This window comes from Ischnura elegans (genome assembly GCF_921293095.1).
Source record: "Ischnura elegans chromosome 13 unlocalized genomic scaffold, ioIscEleg1.1 SUPER_13_unloc_4, whole genome shotgun sequence".
In the NCBI taxonomy this organism is placed as follows: domain Eukaryota; kingdom Metazoa; phylum Arthropoda; class Insecta; order Odonata; family Coenagrionidae; genus Ischnura; species Ischnura elegans.
In genome coordinates, this window is record NW_025791660.1 from 1,995,140 (window position 1) to 2,016,588 (window position 21,449).

A 21,449-nucleotide genomic window follows, 5' to 3' on the forward strand; every position below is an offset into this window, starting at 1 on the left:
AACGGAGTTGTTGTACACAACGCAAAACCTCAGCTAACTTCCAAACCAGGGGGTCAATTGAAAATTGATATGTACTGTTGTCTTCCGTAGAATGTTAGTAATACATATACGTAGATCATACACGTTAAATGTCAGCAGTAAAACAAAAGTAATAAACAGGCAGCGAACCGACAGCGCAGTCCCCCACCTGTTTACTGGCTGTAGTCCAACAAGTAAGGAGCGGAGAAAGCCGCTTCCGTAGCAGGGAGAGAACGGTCCAAGTAAAATTAGCCTCTTGGTGCAGCTTGGCTTCCGAGTTGCCCTCAGCGCCGATTCCTCTCTAAACGATAGTTTCGCCGGCGTTGCTGCAGGCGTCTTCGGGTTTGAAATGACGGACGCAGATGTTTTTCAGTCTTATATAAGGCTTAACTATGGTAAGGTGCGGCAAGGTATGGCAATTGGCTGGTTTGGGGATGAGTCTCTTCGAGGCGTTGGAGAGCGAGTACCTGTCCACCCTGTTGAAGCTTGGTGTTTTGGCTATTTCGATAGCCTCTTTAATCAGCCGGGGAAATTATTGCTTCTGTCTGGTGATGAGTTTCCGAAGTACACGTTGTGCATTGGCCTTCCCCAAACATGCTCGGCGATGGCGGATAAACGAAGTGATCTATTCTTGGTAGCTCTCTGGTGTTCATTCATTCTGCATTTCAAGGCTCGTGATGTTTGGCACATGCACGAGTCTCCGCAAGAGCACTCGACTCGGTATATTCGCCTTTGTATCTGGATGGCACTTGGCCTTTCATATGGGGTCGTCTGTCTCCTCGCCACAGGATTCTTGCAGAACACGACTAAGTCACAAAAGTGTCACTATGCCGTATTTTGCCACAACCCTCGCACCTTTTTCCGATATATCGGATGCATATATCCTTGAAATTCAGAATGGAAACGCACCAAAGGCCCACCAAAAATAGACAATTTCGTTTATCCGCCATCGCGAAGCACGCCCAAGATTTACTTCGAAAACGCTAAATGCTAAGAAGTTTTGGGAGACAAATGGTTCCTGAACTGCCCGCATTCAGACGCTGATGATCTGTGCGTCAATTTTTTCCGCCACTATACCTATCTTCAAAACTTCATCGCAGGTGGCCATTAAAACCTCTCGGGCAGTCTCCACCCGGACATCAGAATGGGGGACTACTTTTACCTCCGGAATGTTTTGCCTTAGGGAATTCCATCGTGAGTGATAATTTAACATTGGAGAGGCAGCGACTCCTCGGGATATTAATGTGGTTGTTTTCCCTTGTCTTCCTCATCGCAGCACTACAGCCGTTCAAGTAAACGTTCTCACGCCTGTAGTGAAATGAGTGTCGCTGTACTGACCACCGTAACCCCTACCTTATATGAAGATGAGCTGCTGCCTTCTCCTCCAGATGATGCGAGGCATATTTAGAAGCCTCCCATCGCCAAATCACGGCATTTCCAAAGGCTTTGTGTATTCTTTAGTTGGCCTATCTTGCCCAGGGATAGGTATCTGCTCGAATAACTGCCGCCTTTTCTCATGACTGCTTATTCGACACATAAAGTTGCTTATGTCGCTGCTAAATTTTATGACTAAATGTCAACACATCTGCATCCCCGGCGGACGCAGTCGCTGGCTGTAAACCTTGAACTGGGGGAGTGTCAAAATTTTTCTGCCACAGTGTGCGGGACATGAGCGGGGAAGATATTTTCCATCGACCCCGGGCGTGTCTAGCAGGTGGTACACCCTCATAATCCGGGACTGCTCACCCTACCCCCTCACGACGGACCACGAATGTAATATGTCCTTTTTTCTTAATACATTGATTACTTACATCTCGTTTTTGTCCTTAAGGTTGATCTTATTCTTTCATATTTCCTCAAGCTGTTCTTCGCTATTTTCTATCTATATTACCAAAATTGACCACCTTTAGATATATCGGGTGCCATGCACGTGGGTGAATTCTCTTTGCTAATCTAACAGTGGCTGCTCTTATATTTAACCAAACATTTTTATTTTGGCATAGTAAATTTAATTTTAAATTTTATTTAACGATTTAACGCAAGCGTATTGATAGAAACTATCCATAAAAAAGATTTTTTCCTTGGCAATAAATAAATATAAACACCCAATGGCACCTTTGAAGGCGACAATGATGCAAGATTACCCTCAAATGTAACGTCATATAATCTTTATGAGTGGAGAAAGAGGAATCCTCTAGTTAACCTAAAATGCATTTCTTCATTCTGAAAAGGTATTAAAATGTGGAAGTCGTCTAGACTTTTTCTTTATTTTTCACAGATAAATTTTAAAATCACATATGCATACAAAGTATCATAAATTCTAGATATAAAAATGTGAACCTAGCTTTGTAGGAGGAACTTACGGCATTCCTCGGCGATTAGATACTGTCAGGATACGCTTAATCTTTTTCATATGTAATCTTTAATACATGTTTATCTGTCCGCCATGTGTTTCCAGACGGCTGAACGGATTGCGGCCAAAGTTTGTACATAAATGAATCTCTTGATCGCTCACTCCGTAGTACTACTTTTGGCTGCGTCCAACGTGTCCTCTGAATCATTTTCTCATTACCAAACCCTGCAAGTGCGCTCAGCGCCACCTAGCATCCAATCTCCACCCTCTGCTTACTCTCCCACCCTCCGATAACATCCCCATTCACTCTGCCAAAGTTTGTACATCTTCCACCTCCATTGCTGCCTTTTCTCGCAACTTCACCATTCTAAGGTTAATGGCCCACGATTATCCTTGCTTTCCTTTTAACCGTGCATTCCGACAAATCGTGACGAATCGCTCAGCCGCGAGTGAAAACAGAGAAATAGGAATAAAATTGCATATCTTTTAACAATGAAAATAAATGACATGCTGGATTCATTAAACTAACAAACTCGGCCAGAAGCTTTTATTGTGCACAAATATCACATTATTTACAAAATGTGGACAAGAATAATTATTTTAACAAAGAACATTCAAAGAACAAATGATTAATTTTAAGAAAATTCGGAACCAATTAGAATATGACAATGAAGACTAGACTTAAAGCCAAAAACATTGGAAAACATTGTTCTTCACAAATGTACTAAGAGGCTCTTCCGTAAAAAGAATTTTCGCACATTCTGCACGACAAAGGCTTCTCTCTCGAGTGTATACGAAAATGTGTCACTGAGTGGTTCTTATTCGAGAAAGAATTTTCACACTCGTGTCATGATTTAATGCCTCTCTCCCCCATATGCAAACGCAAGTGACTGTCGAGAGAAAATCTCTTTGTGAAATGCTTGCAGCAAATGCTACAAGAATAAGGTTTCTCTCCCGAGTGTTTTTGAATGTGTGAGGTGAGCTGACTTTTCCTAGCGAAGGATTTGCTGCACAGGTGGCAGATAAAAGGTTTCTCTCCGGTATGTGTTCGCAAGTGATTGTCGAGAGTACTCTTCTGAGTGAAACACTTGCGGCAAATGCTACAAGAATACGGTTTATCCCCCGTGTGGGTACGTACATGTCTAACTAAGTGGCTCTTATCCGAGAAAGACTTTTCACACTCGTTGCATGAAAAAGGCCTTTCTCCTGTGTGAGTACGTACGTGCACGTAGAGAATGTCTTTCCTAGAGAAGGACTTGCTGCAGACCTTACATATAAAAGGCTTCTCTCCCGTGTGTGTTCGCGAGTGAATATCGAGATGACCTCTACGAGTGAAAGACTTGCAGCAAGTGCTACAAGAATACGTTTTCCCTCCTGTGTGTGTAAGTTTGTTTACGGTGAGGTCCCTTTTCTGAGTGAAGGATTTAGTCCCTTCACTGCATGAATATAGTCTTTTTTCCTTTCTCGAACCCACGTGATTGCGTAGATTTCTAGTGCTAGATGACTTTGAAGATGAACTTTGTGAAGTTGTTTTCTCTTCTAGAGTGATACTTCTCGTCAATCGTCTTCTATTTTTCTCGTCCCCTTTTCCTCCACTGGTTTCCTTGATAAGAATATTTTCTTTTCGCATAGGCTTTAGTCTTTTCCTATCCAGCCCACTTAAAGCATTTGAGATGGTAGGCTCGCAAGATCTTCTATGTCCGCTTGATAGAAGTGCTTCCAGAGACACATCTACGATTGATGATTCTGCTGCAGCATCAAATTTACGAGCAACACAATGAATTGTCATGTGTTTCATTAGCTCCTTCTTGTTGTTGAACACATCTCTGCAGTTGAAACAATTATATGAATCTTCGTTTGAACTGTAACTCCTCCCTGGATTTTCGATCAAGCAATTAAGTATCTCCTCATTGCCTCCCATGATGGTCTCACAGCCACTTCTGTAATTTCTGCTTATTCTGATAAACCTAAGGTTATGTGAGGTATTTGGTGCATCACAACCACTTTTCTCCCCAACAACAGCCATTGCGGCTCCACCTCTGCTGCTTTTAAGTGATTCAATGTCTTTGGTATTACATTGTCTGACACCAGGAATGGAGCAACTTGATATCTCATCAGATTCAGAAGCACCACATTTCCCCAAGTCTTCATCTATCAGATTTTTCTCCATCTCTTCATGGGATGTTCCAGCCTTGGAATCAATTTGTGTCACCAAAGGTGTGGGACCAATGCATTCATCAATTGAATGATTCCTAAGATTTCCTTCTGCAAGCAGATATGAACTTGATGTTGTTTGCTCGGGCATTGCTTCGGCAGCCGGGACCCCTAGAGAAAAATTCAAATAGCAATTAACACAGTCAGCCATGAAATTTAAGACTACAACATCTTCTATTTAAAATCCATCGAATGGATGGAAAAATTCACAAATCAGGTGGTACAATTGCTTCCCAACTTCGACTTGAACTTAGAGACTCGATGTAAATGAATGGAGGGGAAAAGAACACATAGCATAAAAATGACGAGGGCAACAGGGGTGTAGTAGAACAAAAAAGACGAAATCATTATACAAATAATCAAGCACACACATATGACTTCCAATTGCAGGAAAAGAATAAAATTAGACCCCTTTAAGAATTGGTCCTTTAAAAAGGAAAAAATATTTTCTTTTCAATCGAATATTTAATGATTGGTGAGTATTTTCTAAATTGAAAAGGTTCCTAACAATGGCAATCACAATAAATGTTGTGGTACTACAGTTGAGTATCTAGAAATATTATTTTGAATTTTTCCTGGATTAGTTCTTATAGAGGTAATTAAACATTTAAAGATAGAAGCAATGAACAAACAGCCAAAAGAACCTCCCTTGAGTGAAATATACCCAACTGTCATGAGATAAGCAATGGTTTGGAGCGGCACCGGGGGCAGATATTCCAAGTATTGCACGCAAACCTGAGCTCTTATTTGTGTTGGGATAGTAGCATTTCCAGTCTTTTTCATTACGCACTACTACGGCACGCGATTACGAAACAAAAGGAAAATACGGCAATTTTTGAACCCAAATGCGAAGCACAGCAGAAACAAAACGACTTTGCTTGCATTGTGAATGGTTTTACACATTTATTGGTGACAAAAGAAAATAAAATGAACATAAATAACTTCCTTCTTAAATCTAACGAGAGACGGAATGATTATCTGTTTAGATGACATACTGATGGAAAAAGAATAAAGAATGCAATGCCCCACCAAAACAAAAACTAACACTAGTGCATAACAAAATTTATAATGGCCTCTCTAGGAATTTCTACGACAATTATGAATGACTGTTGGATTTTCCAACTTGAATTTTACATGCCCCACGTCCACACGTACTAAAGTGTCCAGCACTATTGGAATTTCAAGCACAAACTGCAAGGACGGGAGAATACAGGTCTTAGCTTCGGGACAAGCTTTTTCTTTGACGTTAAATGAAATCGTCCCTGATTCACTGTTACAAACTATCACCTCCACACAAGGTGTCTTCTTAGCGGAAGAAATGCTGATTGGAGTAGGGAGAGTGGATAGTTCACTATCCTGGGAGAGTACTTATGCGTCGAGATGTGGCTCCTCGTCGAGATCACCGCTTGGCGCGTCATCAACCCACACGCTTTTGGTGTCCTGAGGTTTTGCGGGATGACCGACGTATTTGCGTTACTCGATTTGATGAAATCTCCTTGACACAGCTCCTATTCCTCAATCCTCCGCCTTTTCCCTCCTCGGTGCGCTGCTGGCCTATTGCCAGGCTTACGGAGTACCTCTGACACCTAGCACCGCCCATCACAGTTCAACAACCAACACCTCTCTACGTCTTGCGCCGGGCCTGGGTTTATATCGTAAATCACGTGACACAAAAACAATTGACACACGAAACCTGAAATCTGTTTAGAGCACGGCCGCCTGTCTGCTGCTGTGCCCGCGAATTTGAATGAGCAAAAGCTCGGGACAGGGAACGAGCGAAGTGAAACAAAGAAAGAAATAGACCGAATACAAAAATATTGCATTTGCGGGCCACACCGTCAAATTATACTAATAATCAAGCACACACATACGCATCACACATGACTTCCAATTGCAGAAAAAGATTAAAATTAGACCCATTTCACAATTGGTCCTTTAAAAAGGGGAAAAAATTTCCTTTTCAATCGAATATTTAATGATTGGTGAAACTTTTCTAAATTAAAAAGGTTACAAACAATGGCAATCACAATAAATTGTGTTGGTAATACATATGAGTACCTAGAAAAATAATTTGAAAAATTTCTGGATTTTTTTTCATAGAGCTAATTAAAAATTTATAGATAAAAGCAATGAACAAACAGCCAAAAGAAACTCCCTTGTGTGAAATATACCCAACTGCCATGAGATAAGCAATGGTTTGGAGGGGCACCGGGGGCAGATATTCCAAGTATGGCACGCAAGACTGAGCTCTTATTTGTGTTGGGATGGTAGAATTTCCACTCTTTTTCAATATATGCAGTTTAATCATTCCCCGAGCTATCTTCTGCAGAAAACCACTTCTTATAACTTGAGAAGATATTCAATGAACATTTAACATGCCAAGGGCTATGAAAGTACAAATTTTCAATAATCAGTAAAAAAATCACCACAGGCTGCCATCTTGTATTACGTCCTGCAGTATAGTTTTTGCACAGAAGTGGTCCACTAGATAGACGTCAATTTTAGTTGTTGTAGGATGTAAGCATATCAGATTTATTTTGGCTATCGCTTTCACCATCAATGGCAGAATCATGATACATTTTAGATAGAATAAGGACAAATTTATTATTTTGGGTCAGTATGACATTATATCGTACAATTCTTGTGGAAACTTAAGAAGGTGAATTCCCTGCTCTGCTTTTGGGTGGTAAAATTTCTCTCCGAATTCACCTCTTATTTCTTTTTTTGCACCAACGTATGTAGGCCTTTCTCTTTCAGCAATTATTTAGGCTAAAGGAAAAATAGATTTTTCTTCCCTGCTGTTCATTACATACATTGATGAACTCTGCTCCCGCATTAGCAGTAAAATAGGTTTATTTGCTGACGACCCCGTCATCTATCGTGAAATTAGTGATCACTCTGACTATGAAATTCTATCATTGGACTGAAACAACGTTAATTTGTGGAGCCAAGAGATGGCACTCGAACTTAATCTGAGCAAATGCATGACGGTATATTTCTTGTGGAATTCGTACCACTATAACCATGTTTATGCAGTGGATGGTATTAACATAGAGACAACATACAAAGTGAGGTACGAGGGAGTAACGATAACCTTGAACCTATTGTGGGGAACACACATATGAAATTTTTGTGGCATAGCTCTGAAGAAATAAGGATTTGGGAAGCGTATTGTGGGAAGATTTTCAGATAAGATAGTTAAATATAGGTGCTATTTTGCACTCGTCCGACCGCACCTTGATAATGAACGAGCGTATGGGATCCAGCAAAGAAAGACTTAATCAGCGAACTAAAAAAAATACCAAGGAAGGCTGTGTGGTTCGTCAAAAACCGCTACAATTGTACAGAAAGCAATACCCAGATGTTATGTGAATTCGACTGGGAGCCACTGGAGACTCGAAGGCTGCATGCTAGGCTTAAATTTCTTGAAGAGTTGAGAATGGATTTCTTTAAAAGTGACACGGAGGACAAATTACTAAAGCCCCACTAAATTTCCAGGTCCGATAGAAGCGATAAATTAAAAGAGTTGTTTTGTGAAACGGGTAGATATGGGAATATTTACCCCCGAGCCGTTAAGGATTTTAATAATCGCAAGTCCTAATTCCCATAGAGCATCTCCTTTTTATGTAAGAACAGCGGAAGTCCTAACACCCCCTACCACACGCCTTTCAGGTTATCATGCAGATTGAATGTAAAATTATTTGATTGATATCAAGAATTCGGCTGTTTCTTAGCCATACTGATTTCATTTCTGGAGCATACCTCTAAATTTAATATTATGTCAACCATATTTTCTCCCCCAAGGAAGCTTCATGCCTAGTTGTCAGTAAAACCTAACAAAGCACCATTGCTAATCCCAAGGACAAAAGGGTGAATAGGAATGCACTCATTTAAAAGATTTTCGCTAATTTTCCCACGAATTTAAAATGGTCCAAAAGCAAAGATAATTTTTGCCTTCATTTGACCAAGTTCCATGCTTACATTTTCAATGAACCCTGAAATTTACTTTTCATACTCAATTCTCAAACAAAATGCTCCATTCTGGCTTTTTGGGTATATAATTTTGAGGATTCGCACCGCTTTTCACCGGCATTTCTGGAAAAAAGGTGTGTGGCTACTACGAGTAAATTTTTTCTTTCAATAAACTAGTCTCGCAGCTTGGTTGAAGCAAGGCAGCATTCGTTTCATTCATTTGATATGACTCTTTAACTGTCAAAAATGCCAAATAGAGAAAATAAAGAAAAAATTCTTAGCCATTGGTCAGTTACATACCCAACAATTTCAGTGAAACAAAAATATTTTGTTAGGGAAGGCCATTAAAAACGATTCAAATGACTACAAAAAAGTAAGTAAATATAAAACTTCTCCCCTATCCAATTACCACTTAAAATAAAGACAACAGGAAATATGGATGGATGACTAATTCAGGTTCTTCATCCTTCAGAATCAGTCACAATAAGGCCGATTTCAGAAGAGACCACTTTCCACATTCCTTCATTCTCCGCATGGCACAAGGAAATCCAGAGTTTTCTCATCTGAAAGCGGTCTGAGTTTCACGACCAGTTGACGCTGTTGATGCTGCAGTGCCTGGCCGGTTAGAAATGGGCGCAGTGGAGAACACCGCATGATTTGACTGGTATGAAGGCATCGGTAGGGACATTAGATTATATTAAAGCACAGCACCGTGCCATCTGAAAGTGACCTAAGCCTTACTTGTATGCAACTATTTGAGGCCCTTAAAAGCACTCATCCATGGCTTCCATTGTGGACTTATGGGACCCTGTCAAATTTTCAATAATTGCTCTAGTCACAGTAAAAGTTGGCTAAATAAAAGCATAAACATATACATCCTCCACATTAACATCAATCCCTCCAAGTATAGAGTTATTTGCAACCTGTAAGAGTACTCACCAAATGCAGACTCATGGGCAGTAGCTGAACTCTCAAATGGGTCCCCATCCTCACTTAAAGTAGGCTGGAAGTAATCATCAAGATATTAATCATGCACGAAAAGAGATTCAGGACTTTTTTTGAAAGGATTGATTTAAACTTATTTATGTACCACATTATTACAAAATTTGGAATTCCACACAAATTTTTTCCTTACAAAATAAAAATATTTGCAACTTTTCAGGGAATAAAATATTATTCCATTTTTTTCAACATGTAAACAGTCTTTGATTAATGTTCCGCCTGCATTGTGATATTATCTTCATTAGATAGCTCTGTAATGGATGCAATTTAGTTCATGCGATACCATATAATAATTAAGGTTTCTTTGGCAATGAATGAACTGAAATTACATAATGGAAACTAGGCATCTGAATGAAAAAATGGGCTAAAATCTGACACTGCATTGCAGAAAAAGATTTCTACATAGAAAACTACGAGGGGCGTTTTTAAAGTACCTACCATTTTGACATAAAAAAACAAGAAGTAAATTTTTTTTCAAAAATAATTTATTCACTTGAAAGGCCATACTTTACTTTTCTATATAATTCCCAATGCTATTGAGGCATTTATCGTATCTTGGGACCAGCTTTTGTGTGCCATCGTTAAACACGCTTGCCGCCTGATTAGACAATCACTGCTTCACGGCCATTTTCACTTCATCGTCATCGGAATGGTGCTGATCCGCCAGATGTTTCTTCAAGTACATAAACAAATGTTTGCTCGGCACTGGAACGGGACTGTATGGAGGTTGGTTTAATTGTTCCCAGCCAAAATAAGTGATAAGGTCTTTAGTTTGATTTGCTGTGTGTGGACAGGCATTATCATGGAGCAAAACGACACATGCACTCAGCATGCAACGCCTTTTGTTTTGAACAGTGCAGCGCATTTTTTGTACAGTCGCACAGTACGCTGCTGCATTTATTGCGTCGCTGCAAGTCAAAAAATCGACTAGCAACACACCCTTAATGGCAGGACAGCGCCATTCCGATGATGACGAAGTGAAAACGACCGTGAAGCAGTGGTTGTCTAATCAGGCGGCAAGCTTCTTTGACGATGGCATACAAAAGCTGGTCCCAAGATACGATAAATGCCTCAATAATAATGGGAATTATGTAGAAATGTAGAGTAAAGTATGGCCTTACAAGTGAATAAATTATTTTTGAAAAAAAAATTTACTTGTTGTTTTTTATGTAAAAACGGTACTTACTTTAAAAACACCCCTCGCAAAATTTTCAGTGAAAATCATGGAGATAATGATGAACAGCTGACATTTGTAAAATGAAAAGTAGAAACAAATTTTGAAAAGTGCTACATGTAAACATCAAACCGAGGACATTAACACCGGGCTACCGCTCCTACTTGAAGGGAGACCATTTCTATGGGATTATATTAGGTATATAAATGTTGAACTGCATTCCACTTTTAAAACCATTGGTTATATAACCTAATATGGAGGAGATTTGTGGACAGCTCCCAATGAACTACAACACTACAGAGTTTGATTGAAATTTGAGACCTGATTTTCTTAATGAGCAATGAATCATCAGTCCTGGGATTTCATATTGTAAAATAAACGTCTTCATGAGGCATGATTTATTGGTCACAGGATAGTTTATAGTATAATAAATATCATATTGATATTTGCTTCATCGGTACCAAGATTTAACATAGAAAAAATATAAGGCAAGGAAACTACAACAATTAAATACAAAATAAAGAGGAAAATATGACTTACTTTCAGATAAGAATATGTACTTGTTCCAGTCATAAGTAACTTTGAATCAAATAGGTTACACTGTCTGTAAATACTTGTGCCTCAGCCTAAATAAGATGAAAGGAATTTGAAGAAGGGTCACTATACTTCCAATAAACATGTACCACTGGGAATCCACACTCTTGCGTTGCAGGAGTACCGCTCTCTGTCACTCACCACAGGGAAAAAAGTTGAGCTAGTTCACTTGTAAAGCTAGAGCTTTAGGTCATTTGCACCTCACCCCCTTGCAATGAAGGCAAGCAAGTAGGCCACTTGTTGAGGTACCAATAAAAGTAGCATAAACATGCCAAACACTGTTAGCTCGTGGCCAATACATGCCAACTTCCTTTTGTGTGCTATTAAACGCCAACCATGTGCAGGTTAATAACAAGCATATATGTGAGGCATTTGACACCAATATAATGGGTGACTCCTGACAATCACAGGTAATTTATGTCATCATGTGAAAAAGAGCAAACACATGAAACACTATGGGCCACCAAGGAGCCCCAAGTCCCCACTGGAGGGCTAATAAGGTTAAGTTTATCCGTCCCAGGATTTTATAAGGCAAGAAAACTACAATACAAATGTACAACGTGAAAAGAAAAAAAATACTTTTTTAAGATAAGAAAACTTATTCCAGTAATTAGTAACTTTCAATCAAATGGGTTACCTTTAAAGCTGTGTAAAAATCTAAATGTCCTAGCATTTTCCTTGATTAACATTTCTGCCCACAATCTCCTCCAACAATTCATCAAATTGCATAGCAATAATTGCACACATACCTGGGCATTCTCCTCAGGAGATGGTTCCTCCTTTGCCCCGACGAGCATCCAGTCCAGGTCTACCACCATGGCTCCCCTGCCCTGAGCTTCCACCTTTTCACTTTTAGAAGCAGTTAAGGTATTGGGCTGCAACATAAACCCCAATTATCATCATTAATGATTGAAAGACAGAAATATTAAAAGAAAACTTTTGAGAATTCCTCATCACTTTACTATATACCTATTACTTCTTATTTTGATCGCAAAATCCCTGCAAAAGCCACCTGATGATCCTCAGGGCAATCGTTTCTGGAGATGCAGAAATCCAGATAAAATCTTATTCATAACTGTAACTTATTTTATGAAAGAACTTTGCATGAGAATCCAGAGCTCATAGGTAACAACATACATGCATAAAAAATAAAAAGGGTCAATAATGGAGGATAAATTTAGTGTATGTTATGGTTTAGAATTCAGTTTAGAGACATCAAACATTTTCACTAATAAATTAAACTTACTCAGACAAGATATAACGGAAGGCCATTTTGAGTTAACAAAAAAGAGAAATCTGTATATAAACTCCTTATAGAACAAAGCTTGCATAGCTTCAATGGGAAAATGTGAAGGTTCATTTACTCTGCATGGACAACTGATAGGAAGGAATGGGAAAATTTTGCCGTCGTGAATTTTGTGGATATAGACACAAAGTGTCCTGGTACACGTAAGACGTTACAAAGTACACCAAAGTGACTGGGGAAATGACTTTTGAACGCAAATTGTGTCCCAAAATATTGAATTTTTATTTTTTTGGGGAAAATTTTGAACCTATAATTTCAAACACAGTAAAAAGCATTAAATTACACGGAATGGTTTCAATTCGATTAAAATTAACACAAGTGCGAGTATTCCTAAGGTATGTGGACGAGTGCAGTTCCTAAGAGCATAACTAATGTTACGATACAACCCTGGGAGGAAGGCATCGCGTGTTTTCGATTTGCTGCAATACGAGGCAATATATGGCAATCTCCCATCCTTACTCTGAGGGAATAACCATCTATTTGCTCTCTGAGTTGAACAATAGAAGAGCAATGTATGCAATTTTTTCTTATCAACATCACGAATGGAATATTACATTAGTAGAGGAATCTGAAGCATGCCGCTCGAACTGTTGTCACTCCGTGAGCATTAAAATCAGATTTCAGTGGTAAATCCCGAGTAGAACTGTCCGCTAGCCCGGCGCTAGCTTCATGAATGCACCCATGGACTGCACGTGCCTGAATACCTGCTGTTTGGATCTCTACCTTTTAGCTATATCAGTCAAATAACTGCTTTTCCAGTGTCCATTGTTAAGTATTGCTGCTGGTGTGTCAGACATTCTAGTTATTTTGACGAGTTATTGTAGTGCCGAATAAAAAATTAAGAAAAGGGACAGGGCTTTTCAGTATCAAAAGGATGGATTTTATTGTATCGATTAAAGTATGGTAATGTTCAAATTCTGCAATTGTCAGGTAGCTTGGGAAAGGAAAGACTCGATTGAAAAACATTGGAAATCTTCGAAGCATCTAACTGCTGCAAAATTTGGTAAGTATTGATATCCTTTAAAGTTAAAAACATCAATCTCTATCCACATCAACTGCTGCCATGAAAAAACCAAATTGCTCATCATTTTGGAAAGTGGATAGTATGAAACTTTCTCAAAGCTGACATTCTTCTCTACAAATTGGAAAATGAGCACATAAAGTCATTTTTGAATGACAGGAATAGAAGGATCAACAACTTTCCTATTTCCACACAGTAATTTATTGAGACCGATCATGGTTTTGTCGCAGCTTAAAATTATCAAGGTCGCTGTAACGAAACCATGGTTGGTCTCATTAAATTACCATGTGGAAAAAGGAAAGTTGTTGATCCTTCTATTCCTACGATTATGGATTTCCACAAAGTTACACCCGCTAGAGTTAATTATTTTCGATTGAATTCCTTGAGGGCAAGTATACCAGTACAGCAGCTTTTTGTAATTCTAGTCAAAGCATTCTAATCCTATCCATAGCAATAGGAAAACTAACGTTTTATTTACTGCTGTGAATAATTTTACCTCACTACTGGTGCTGGAGAAATTACCAACATTTGCCAACTTAGGGACAAATACATTCCTGGGGCCTAAGTCCGTAACTTGAATTCTCCTTTCTCCGGAGACTCTGTACTCTCCCGTAGTTTTCTCCCGACTGTAGTCCGTAACTTGGCGGAGAGAACATCAGTTCCTGGCCGCTACCGGAGAAAACTCTAATTCTCGGTATCGGACAGGAACGGCAGGTAGGTATGAAAAATATTGAATCCGAAGCCGGCGATACCGTGAAGAACCAATAGAAAAGCTTTGTTTCAAATAAAAAAACGAGAGGGAAATCAAACGATTCTCACCTGTAATAAGGGCTACTCGTTCATCATTAAAGTTAAACTTTCAAATAAAAGAAATTGATGCATCGAAATTATAATTGATAGTGGATAAATCGATTTAAATCCATCGCAGATATATTTGTTCATTAGTACACACAAAAGAGTATATTATACCATTGAAAAAGGAGAGACTAATGCGTAACACCAAAGCATTTTTATGTTTTAGATGTAGGTAATCTTGTATACAAACGGCCGCTGTATTCATTGATGATATATATGGCATATTTTTTTGCACTTCGGATGCTTACTTTCATTGGTGAATGCATGATGAGTATGGAAAAACATAACTATCAACGTCAGTATTACATGCATTTATCCTCGAAAAGCTGAAATACGCAATGTGGGAGTGGAAAAAGAAAATTGAAAAACTTTACTATGCAGAAAAGAATCGTAAAGAAAATAACGTTAAGATAAATGTGTGAATGGTACATATTTATTCTTGCAAATACCTACGTGCCAGCAATTAGTAACATATGTTACAATCTCCCAAAATGTTATAGTTTAGGAAACACAACAACCTGCCTCACTACTTTTAAAAATTTCAAAGACTGACAGCGTAGAATAGCGAAAACATGGGGAAAATGGTTTACTAGAGGTATATATAGAGAAAACAAAGCAAAATTACCCTTACTTGTACATATTTATTGCTCATCATATCACATATAGCACTACAACGCACACATTTCTATCTTTTTAATACTTATAATCATTATATTCGGAATCAACTGTTTCAATAAATATCTTGGCTCACAATAAATATAAAACACCATTATGTAACACTAATAAAACATGATAATCGGTTTTCCAATCACTTTGCACACACTAAAAGAATTTGCACTCCTTGAAGTTCGAAAGGATTCTTTACACCTCACTTCCTACTCATCACTAAAGACTTAGAATCAGATTACGTTATTTCACATTAACATTGCGAAGACAATTAAATGAATAGGTTGAAACAAATTGCTAAACCAGTTATTGTAACACCAACAAACTTCGAATTTCACTATCACTCTCACCGTAACATGACCAAAACAAAAACAAACAACAACACAACGAAATGCGTGAAATGTAAACATTGCCAAAACCTCACATCTCACAACGGGAATTGGAAATAGATGCAATACGTAATAAAATCAAACAGAACTTAGAAGCGAACAAACGAATGAAAATTAACAGGCGTTCAATGTATCCCTAAAGTAAGACTAGTTCAAATATGAAACATATCCCCTTCGCAATACATAGTTAGATACCTTTCATCGTAATGTATACAGTTGATTCGTAGCCTAAATTATATACGTGCGAAATAATTTCGTCGAAGATGTTACATTCACAACACACTTCACTCTTTACTTCATCGTCTATGTGCAATCAATTCACTAAGGGGTACACTAAGGACACAAATTTTGTTCACTTATACTAGAGGCACAATGAAAGTTCACTGCACGTAGTTTCCTTGCAAATGCAGCCATACAAAAATTTCTATTCTTGTCACAAATTACACTACATAAGTTGCCTGCCTAACTTGAAGAATGCATTTTCGTGTTCTATTTTGTCACAAATACGTAAAAAACCATATTAGAATACAATTAGAACTGCAGTACGATCGCCCACAACGGTCCGCCATTGGTATTTTCCTCGTTTCTCCTATGGAGAAAATGAATCGCCGGGTCCCGGGCGGGTGACTCCCAAGCTCCCGTCCAGGGCGCGTCAGAGTCTCCAAATCGCGTTACGGACTTCAGTCGGGAGAAAGATACTCTCCAGGAGAGTCAGAGTCTCCGTTACTGGGAGAAAGTTTTCTCCGTTACCGTTAAAGACTTCAGTTGGATGAAACTGGAGCTTCACGAGTCTCTTTTCTCCCAACTCGGGAGAAAACGAAGTTACAGACTTAGGCCCCTGATCTAAAATACAAAGACAGGCCAACATGAAGACTCAACTGAAGGACAAGTAGGTGATAGTTTTTTGTGATAAAACAAAGGAAAAGAGAGAAGAAAATTTTTTGTGATCTTGCTAAAAATTGGGGAACTTCTTGATAGTGCATTGGACATTGTAGTTGGTGACGTGTGTACTTTGGAAACAGCTAATTCAAAAACATGCTCAAGAGCAATTTTAGACACACTGAAGAAGTATGAAATACCACCCGATAATGTAACAGCATTAGTGTTCGACTCTGCTGGCTACATGACAAAATGTTTTCATGCGATGGAGGATTTGTTGTCAGACAATGTTCTGATAATTCAGTCCTGAACCCATGAACTTAATTTAGTACTGTATACTCTTGGGAAACATCTGCATATTTTGCATCAAGCAGTATCCAAAGTGAAGATTGCATTCCTAAACACATGAAAAAGGAAGCACCTTTATAGAAAATATATTTGGATACAACCTACTCCTAATCAGTAAGATCCACTATTTCCTCAGCCATTTTTAACCAGGTGGTGCTTCTGGCATGAATTAGTGGCATATCTCGCAACACAAGCAAAGGAAATTGTAGGGTTTATGCGCATCGAGGACATGACGAGTGACAATGCTGGGTTGATTTTCTCCATAGTATTTCAGAAGAAGACTAGGAAGAAATCCAAATACAGGCTATGTTCATCACAGAATATGGCAAACACATTGTTGAAATGATTACATTTCTGGAACGACACTCACAGCCACCTGCACATATTCTTGACGGGCAGCTAAGGGAAATTCAGCAAGCACTTGAACTCGTATGAGGGAGTTACGGGAGCAATGTTATTAAACTGCTAAAAGATTGTGGAAGGACAGTCAGTATGGGAAAAGTGAGTGCAGTCCTGTCCAGTGCAGCTTCCCATGATCTATCCAAGCTACTGGAGTTTCAGGCTATTGATCCCCCTAAACAGTTTTGTAAGTATATCAATGTATTTGACCCGGCTGATAAAATACAATTGATTATCACTGAAGAACTTGAGCAGAATATTAAGAGAATAAGTTTGTGTTCCAAACTGGATGATATTGATGTAATGCGATGCTACAAAGAACTGAAATCTTTTGTGAAGAATCCTGTAAGTGGAAAGCTAAAGGTAGATATTACAGCAGTATTGCTAGGGATGTCACAAACATTTCTAACATTTAGTGAAGCTGTGATGAAATCGATTCGGATTTCTTGTGTAAATGTCGACTGTGAATGGTTTTTTTCTACATAGACAAGAGTGTTGAGTGATCAGCGTCATCATTTAGCTCAAGAGAAACTAGAACTTTTTATTGAAGTATACTTTGAATGTTGAAACAAACAAAATCTAGTAGATCATGTAGAGTAAGTATGCAAAATGTTGAGTGGCATTGACTCTCAGTTATCCTGGTGGCTTGATTTGACTCTAGTGTTACCTATAATATTCTAGATCCAGTGGAATTTGTAAAAGAAGTAATTTAGATTGAAATTTACATATTAGAAAGAATTAATGCTAACTAACCACACAAAACAGCATGCAATTTTTATACATATCACATTCCCCATTTCACTACAGACAGGTATTCCAGCTTACTTTGCAACTTGGATCAACTTTCCCGGTTCCGCCACTGAGGTGATTGTCTGCAGTCATAACACAGCTACATGGGAAGTGTCACATAAGCGAGACATATTTGGTTTAACTATGGTACTGACCCTTTTCTAGGTTTTGAAATAAAAACTAATTTAAGTATGTATTTAAACTTGCAGTTTTTGAGAAAACACCGAAATGTCTATTTGAAAGAACCGAATTTCCAATTTCAAAGTACAACTTTTCTCCCTCTCAAACCACCGAAAATTCCTATCCCTACTCATAAGTGGTTTTCTTGTGGTATTTTTACATCCAGGGACTAAATAAAAATTTGCAATGCAATTTAAGTAGAACATCATTAGTTTTCCAGGAACTTATTTACAACTTATTTGCTCAAAAAGTATAAGACAGTGCTTTCAAACACGTGAAGTTGTTTCAGGTGAAAAAGGAATATATCCGTGATAAAATATAAAAAACAAATGATAACGTCACCACTGTAAAGTATAAATACACTACTTACCATGGCTTCAATAATATGCGATTTTCAAGTTTCATAACCTTACAGATAGACTGATATGCTAAGCTACACAAAGCAGAGTAACCAGTTCATTGATAAGCAACAGAAAGTCTAGCAACCAGTGATGGATGAAGCAAGAAAGAAATAGACATTGGAATAGTAAAGGCCCAGGGAGCATTCTACAAAAAAGAATGATCTACTCACAGCTGAGAATACAAATACAGAGGTAAGGAAACAATGCATCAGATTCTAAGTATGGAACATAATTACAAATGGTTGCTTCAAAATTTACAGCTGCCGAACAGTAAAGAGATAATGGTGAGTTTAAACTTCCATGCAATATTGCTTTGATGATCTCTATTTCCAAAGCAATTGACCTCTTTCATTTTCTCTTCTAGGTTAATGGTTTTTCATTATTACTTCTTGATTTTTCTACCTGCATTCCTATTTTTGGCCATTGTTCTCTTGGTTTTCCCTCTGTATGGCTCCATCAAAATCACCTACTGCAGCACTGTATTCCTGTGACACAGAGGGCCTACGACTGCTGGGAGGGAAGGATGCCATTGTGTTTGAGACTAAAGCAGGCCCTTTATGTGTTTATAATATTCATATGCAACTCGGCTACAATTCCATTTCTCCCGCGTGAATACCGATGACCTCAAAGGCTTTAGCATAGACCCTCTACCTGGAAGTCAATCGCCTGATAACCTATGATGGCAAAAATTACGTCTCATACCGTAATGCTTAAAAAAAACTCATTTACACTAGCTCCACGCATAATTAATGATTTAAATTAACTATTGTCATTCTGTTAAGGGGAGGAGATAAATAACTTTGGTAGGCCGACTATCTAGACCCAATGCCAAGTAATGCTTTTGGACATTACACAGCAATGGATTTCGATAAATATACACACAAAGATGATTTGAGGCAAGCAATACCATTAAAATGTGTAAAATGATAGCACTTTTATATGTACTGAGCGCTAGTTCACGTGTTATCATGACAGCGATAAAGTTTTTTGATACACTACACTGCATTATGATGTTTCCCCGAGTAAAAAATCTGCGCTATATCGAAATTGCGCTATACAAGGCATGAGTGTATGACCATCTAAACTAAAAATTTCCTATGGCAGTGGCAAAATATCAATGGCAATACCAGTAGAACATTACAAATTCATTTTCCCTGTATTTTTTTGGACACATCGCGGACAAAAAATTGAAAGAAAACGGTTACGTTGGGAAAAAGCAGACCCTGTGCAACCTGCATCACATGTCTATCCCACTGTACAGTTGACAGGAAGGAAAAAAAAACAGAAGCCGCACAGGGGGATGATTTTGAATTTTACATGGTTAGCGTTGAAAGTGTTAACATCACTAATCTTTTGGCAAACGACTTGCTTCACGGATGCCCAACTATCAATTCGAAAATGATAAAGAAGGTCTAACATATCCCTTGTCCCCACAGTAAATTCCTCTTCATTTTCATCACAAAATCCAAATCTTCAACAATCAGATTCCTGTGAACATCAATCTCTCACAAGGAATGCGAGTTATGTAGTGGAATCTAGCTAGCTGCTACATCATGATGTCACGATCAATCCGTTTCAGTGCACCTAATTATATAGTACTCAGTTGAACTCTCAATTCCTAACATCCCCCCTTCCGCTCCATAGTAAACAGAAATGAACCTGTGTTTGTATGATCACATAACAAATGACTGCTTAGTGCCGAGATGACAGAGAGCTTACTTGCTCAGTGAGGAAAGTTGAGCTGTCAGTTTGGCAAAATCCAAAAAATCTGTTATTTACATTTAATTTAAATGATTCAAACATGAAAGCTCTTCTGTAGTTGTTCATGACTGAACAGGCAAGGCAAAATGCAGTACGTTTCAGATGAGAAGCATTAATAAATTATGCAGAAAGGTATGACATTGCGCTGTAGAAAAATTAAATTACACTTGGCAAAAGTACACTCACCAGGTCATCAGTGGCCAATGGGTCTACGGCATCACTTGTTATTGCAGCTGGATCTGACATGAGCGGCACAGGAGAGTTCCCTTCACTCAGAGGGTCTTCACTCTCATCTTTCACATGAAACTAGAAGAGAATAATGGGCGTCACTAAATAAAGGAAGAACAACAATTCCCTCATTCGATAATGAAAACTCCTCGTTTAAGTGAGACCACTCCAGCTGGCCAAAATAGTCATGAGTTTCTTACTACTCACAGATCAAACTCCAGCATATAAACGCTCAACTAGTGAGGGGAAAGCTACACCACCAACATCACATGGTTAGAATGAGAGTATTGGCCACTTACAGTAAGGGCACAACAGTGGGAATGATACATCGAGGTTCCACTGTACATTGAATTGTCTTCATCATTTCTTCACCTAGGCTTACAAAAAGGATCCACAAGAGTTTATGCTGGTTCCTCCGTTGAAATAATGGAGGATGATGGCTTGAACGAATAGAGGGCAATCATGAGACACAGCCTTGTAATAGCCACCACTAATGGCTTGAACAGAGATTTGACAAGGGTACCCAAAATAACACTCCACGGGATAAGAGACATTTCTGTCAACATATTATCAATGCTGTACAACTGCTATTGACTAGCATGAAAATATTGGTGTGGTTCCACTTCCTGCCTCATGTGTCACTACTAGAAAGAACAGAATCTGAATGTTGCATTATGCCAGTGACTTCCCACAAAAATTCTTAAATTTATAACAGACACACCCTCGAGAAATTTGTAAAACTGAAGGTGATTACACTCAGTTTTCACTGTGAATGAGAATATAACTTACCAACTTATCGTCCCTGGGCAACAAGCAGTCTGGCACAGGAATGTATACTTCAGTCATTTGGGCTGAGCATGTGAACTCTGAAGTGTTTTCAATGACATCTTGAATGCAGTC

General features: G+C 38.6%; 1 protein-coding gene across 1 annotated transcript; it reads right to left on the reverse strand.

Annotated features, from left to right (window-relative positions):
* Nucleotides 1-3,093: 3,093 nt before the first annotated feature.
* LOC124173019 (zinc finger protein 182-like) lies at nucleotides 3,094-21,449 on the reverse strand. Its single transcript, XM_046552540.1, has 5 exons — nucleotides 21,339-21,449; nucleotides 20,508-20,627; nucleotides 12,077-12,202; nucleotides 9,497-9,560; nucleotides 3,094-4,696 (listed from the first exon to the last, which is right to left on the reverse strand). Exons 1-5 carry the CDS (start codon nucleotides 21,393-21,395, stop codon nucleotides 3,219-3,221), a joined length of 1,845 nt encoding a protein of 614 aa, XP_046408496.1. The 5' UTR covers nucleotides 21,396-21,449; the 3' UTR covers nucleotides 3,094-3,218.

What these genes read in the sequence shown, in the direction of transcription:
- LOC124173019 (XM_046552540.1), bottom strand. Translation starts at nt 21,395, where the DNA reads ATGACTGAAGTATACATTCCTGTGCCAGACTGCTTGTTGCCCAGGGAC. An exon ending in CATTGGCCACTGATGACCTG is followed by an intron (nt 12,203 to 20,507) that starts GTGAGTGTACTT and finishes TTTATGTTGCAG; the next exon opens with CCCAATACCTTAACTGCTTC. An exon ending in CTCCTGAGGAGAATGCCCAG is followed by an intron (nt 9,561 to 12,076) that starts GTATGTGTGCAA and finishes GATTACTTCCAG; the next exon opens with CCTACTTTAAGTGAGGATGG.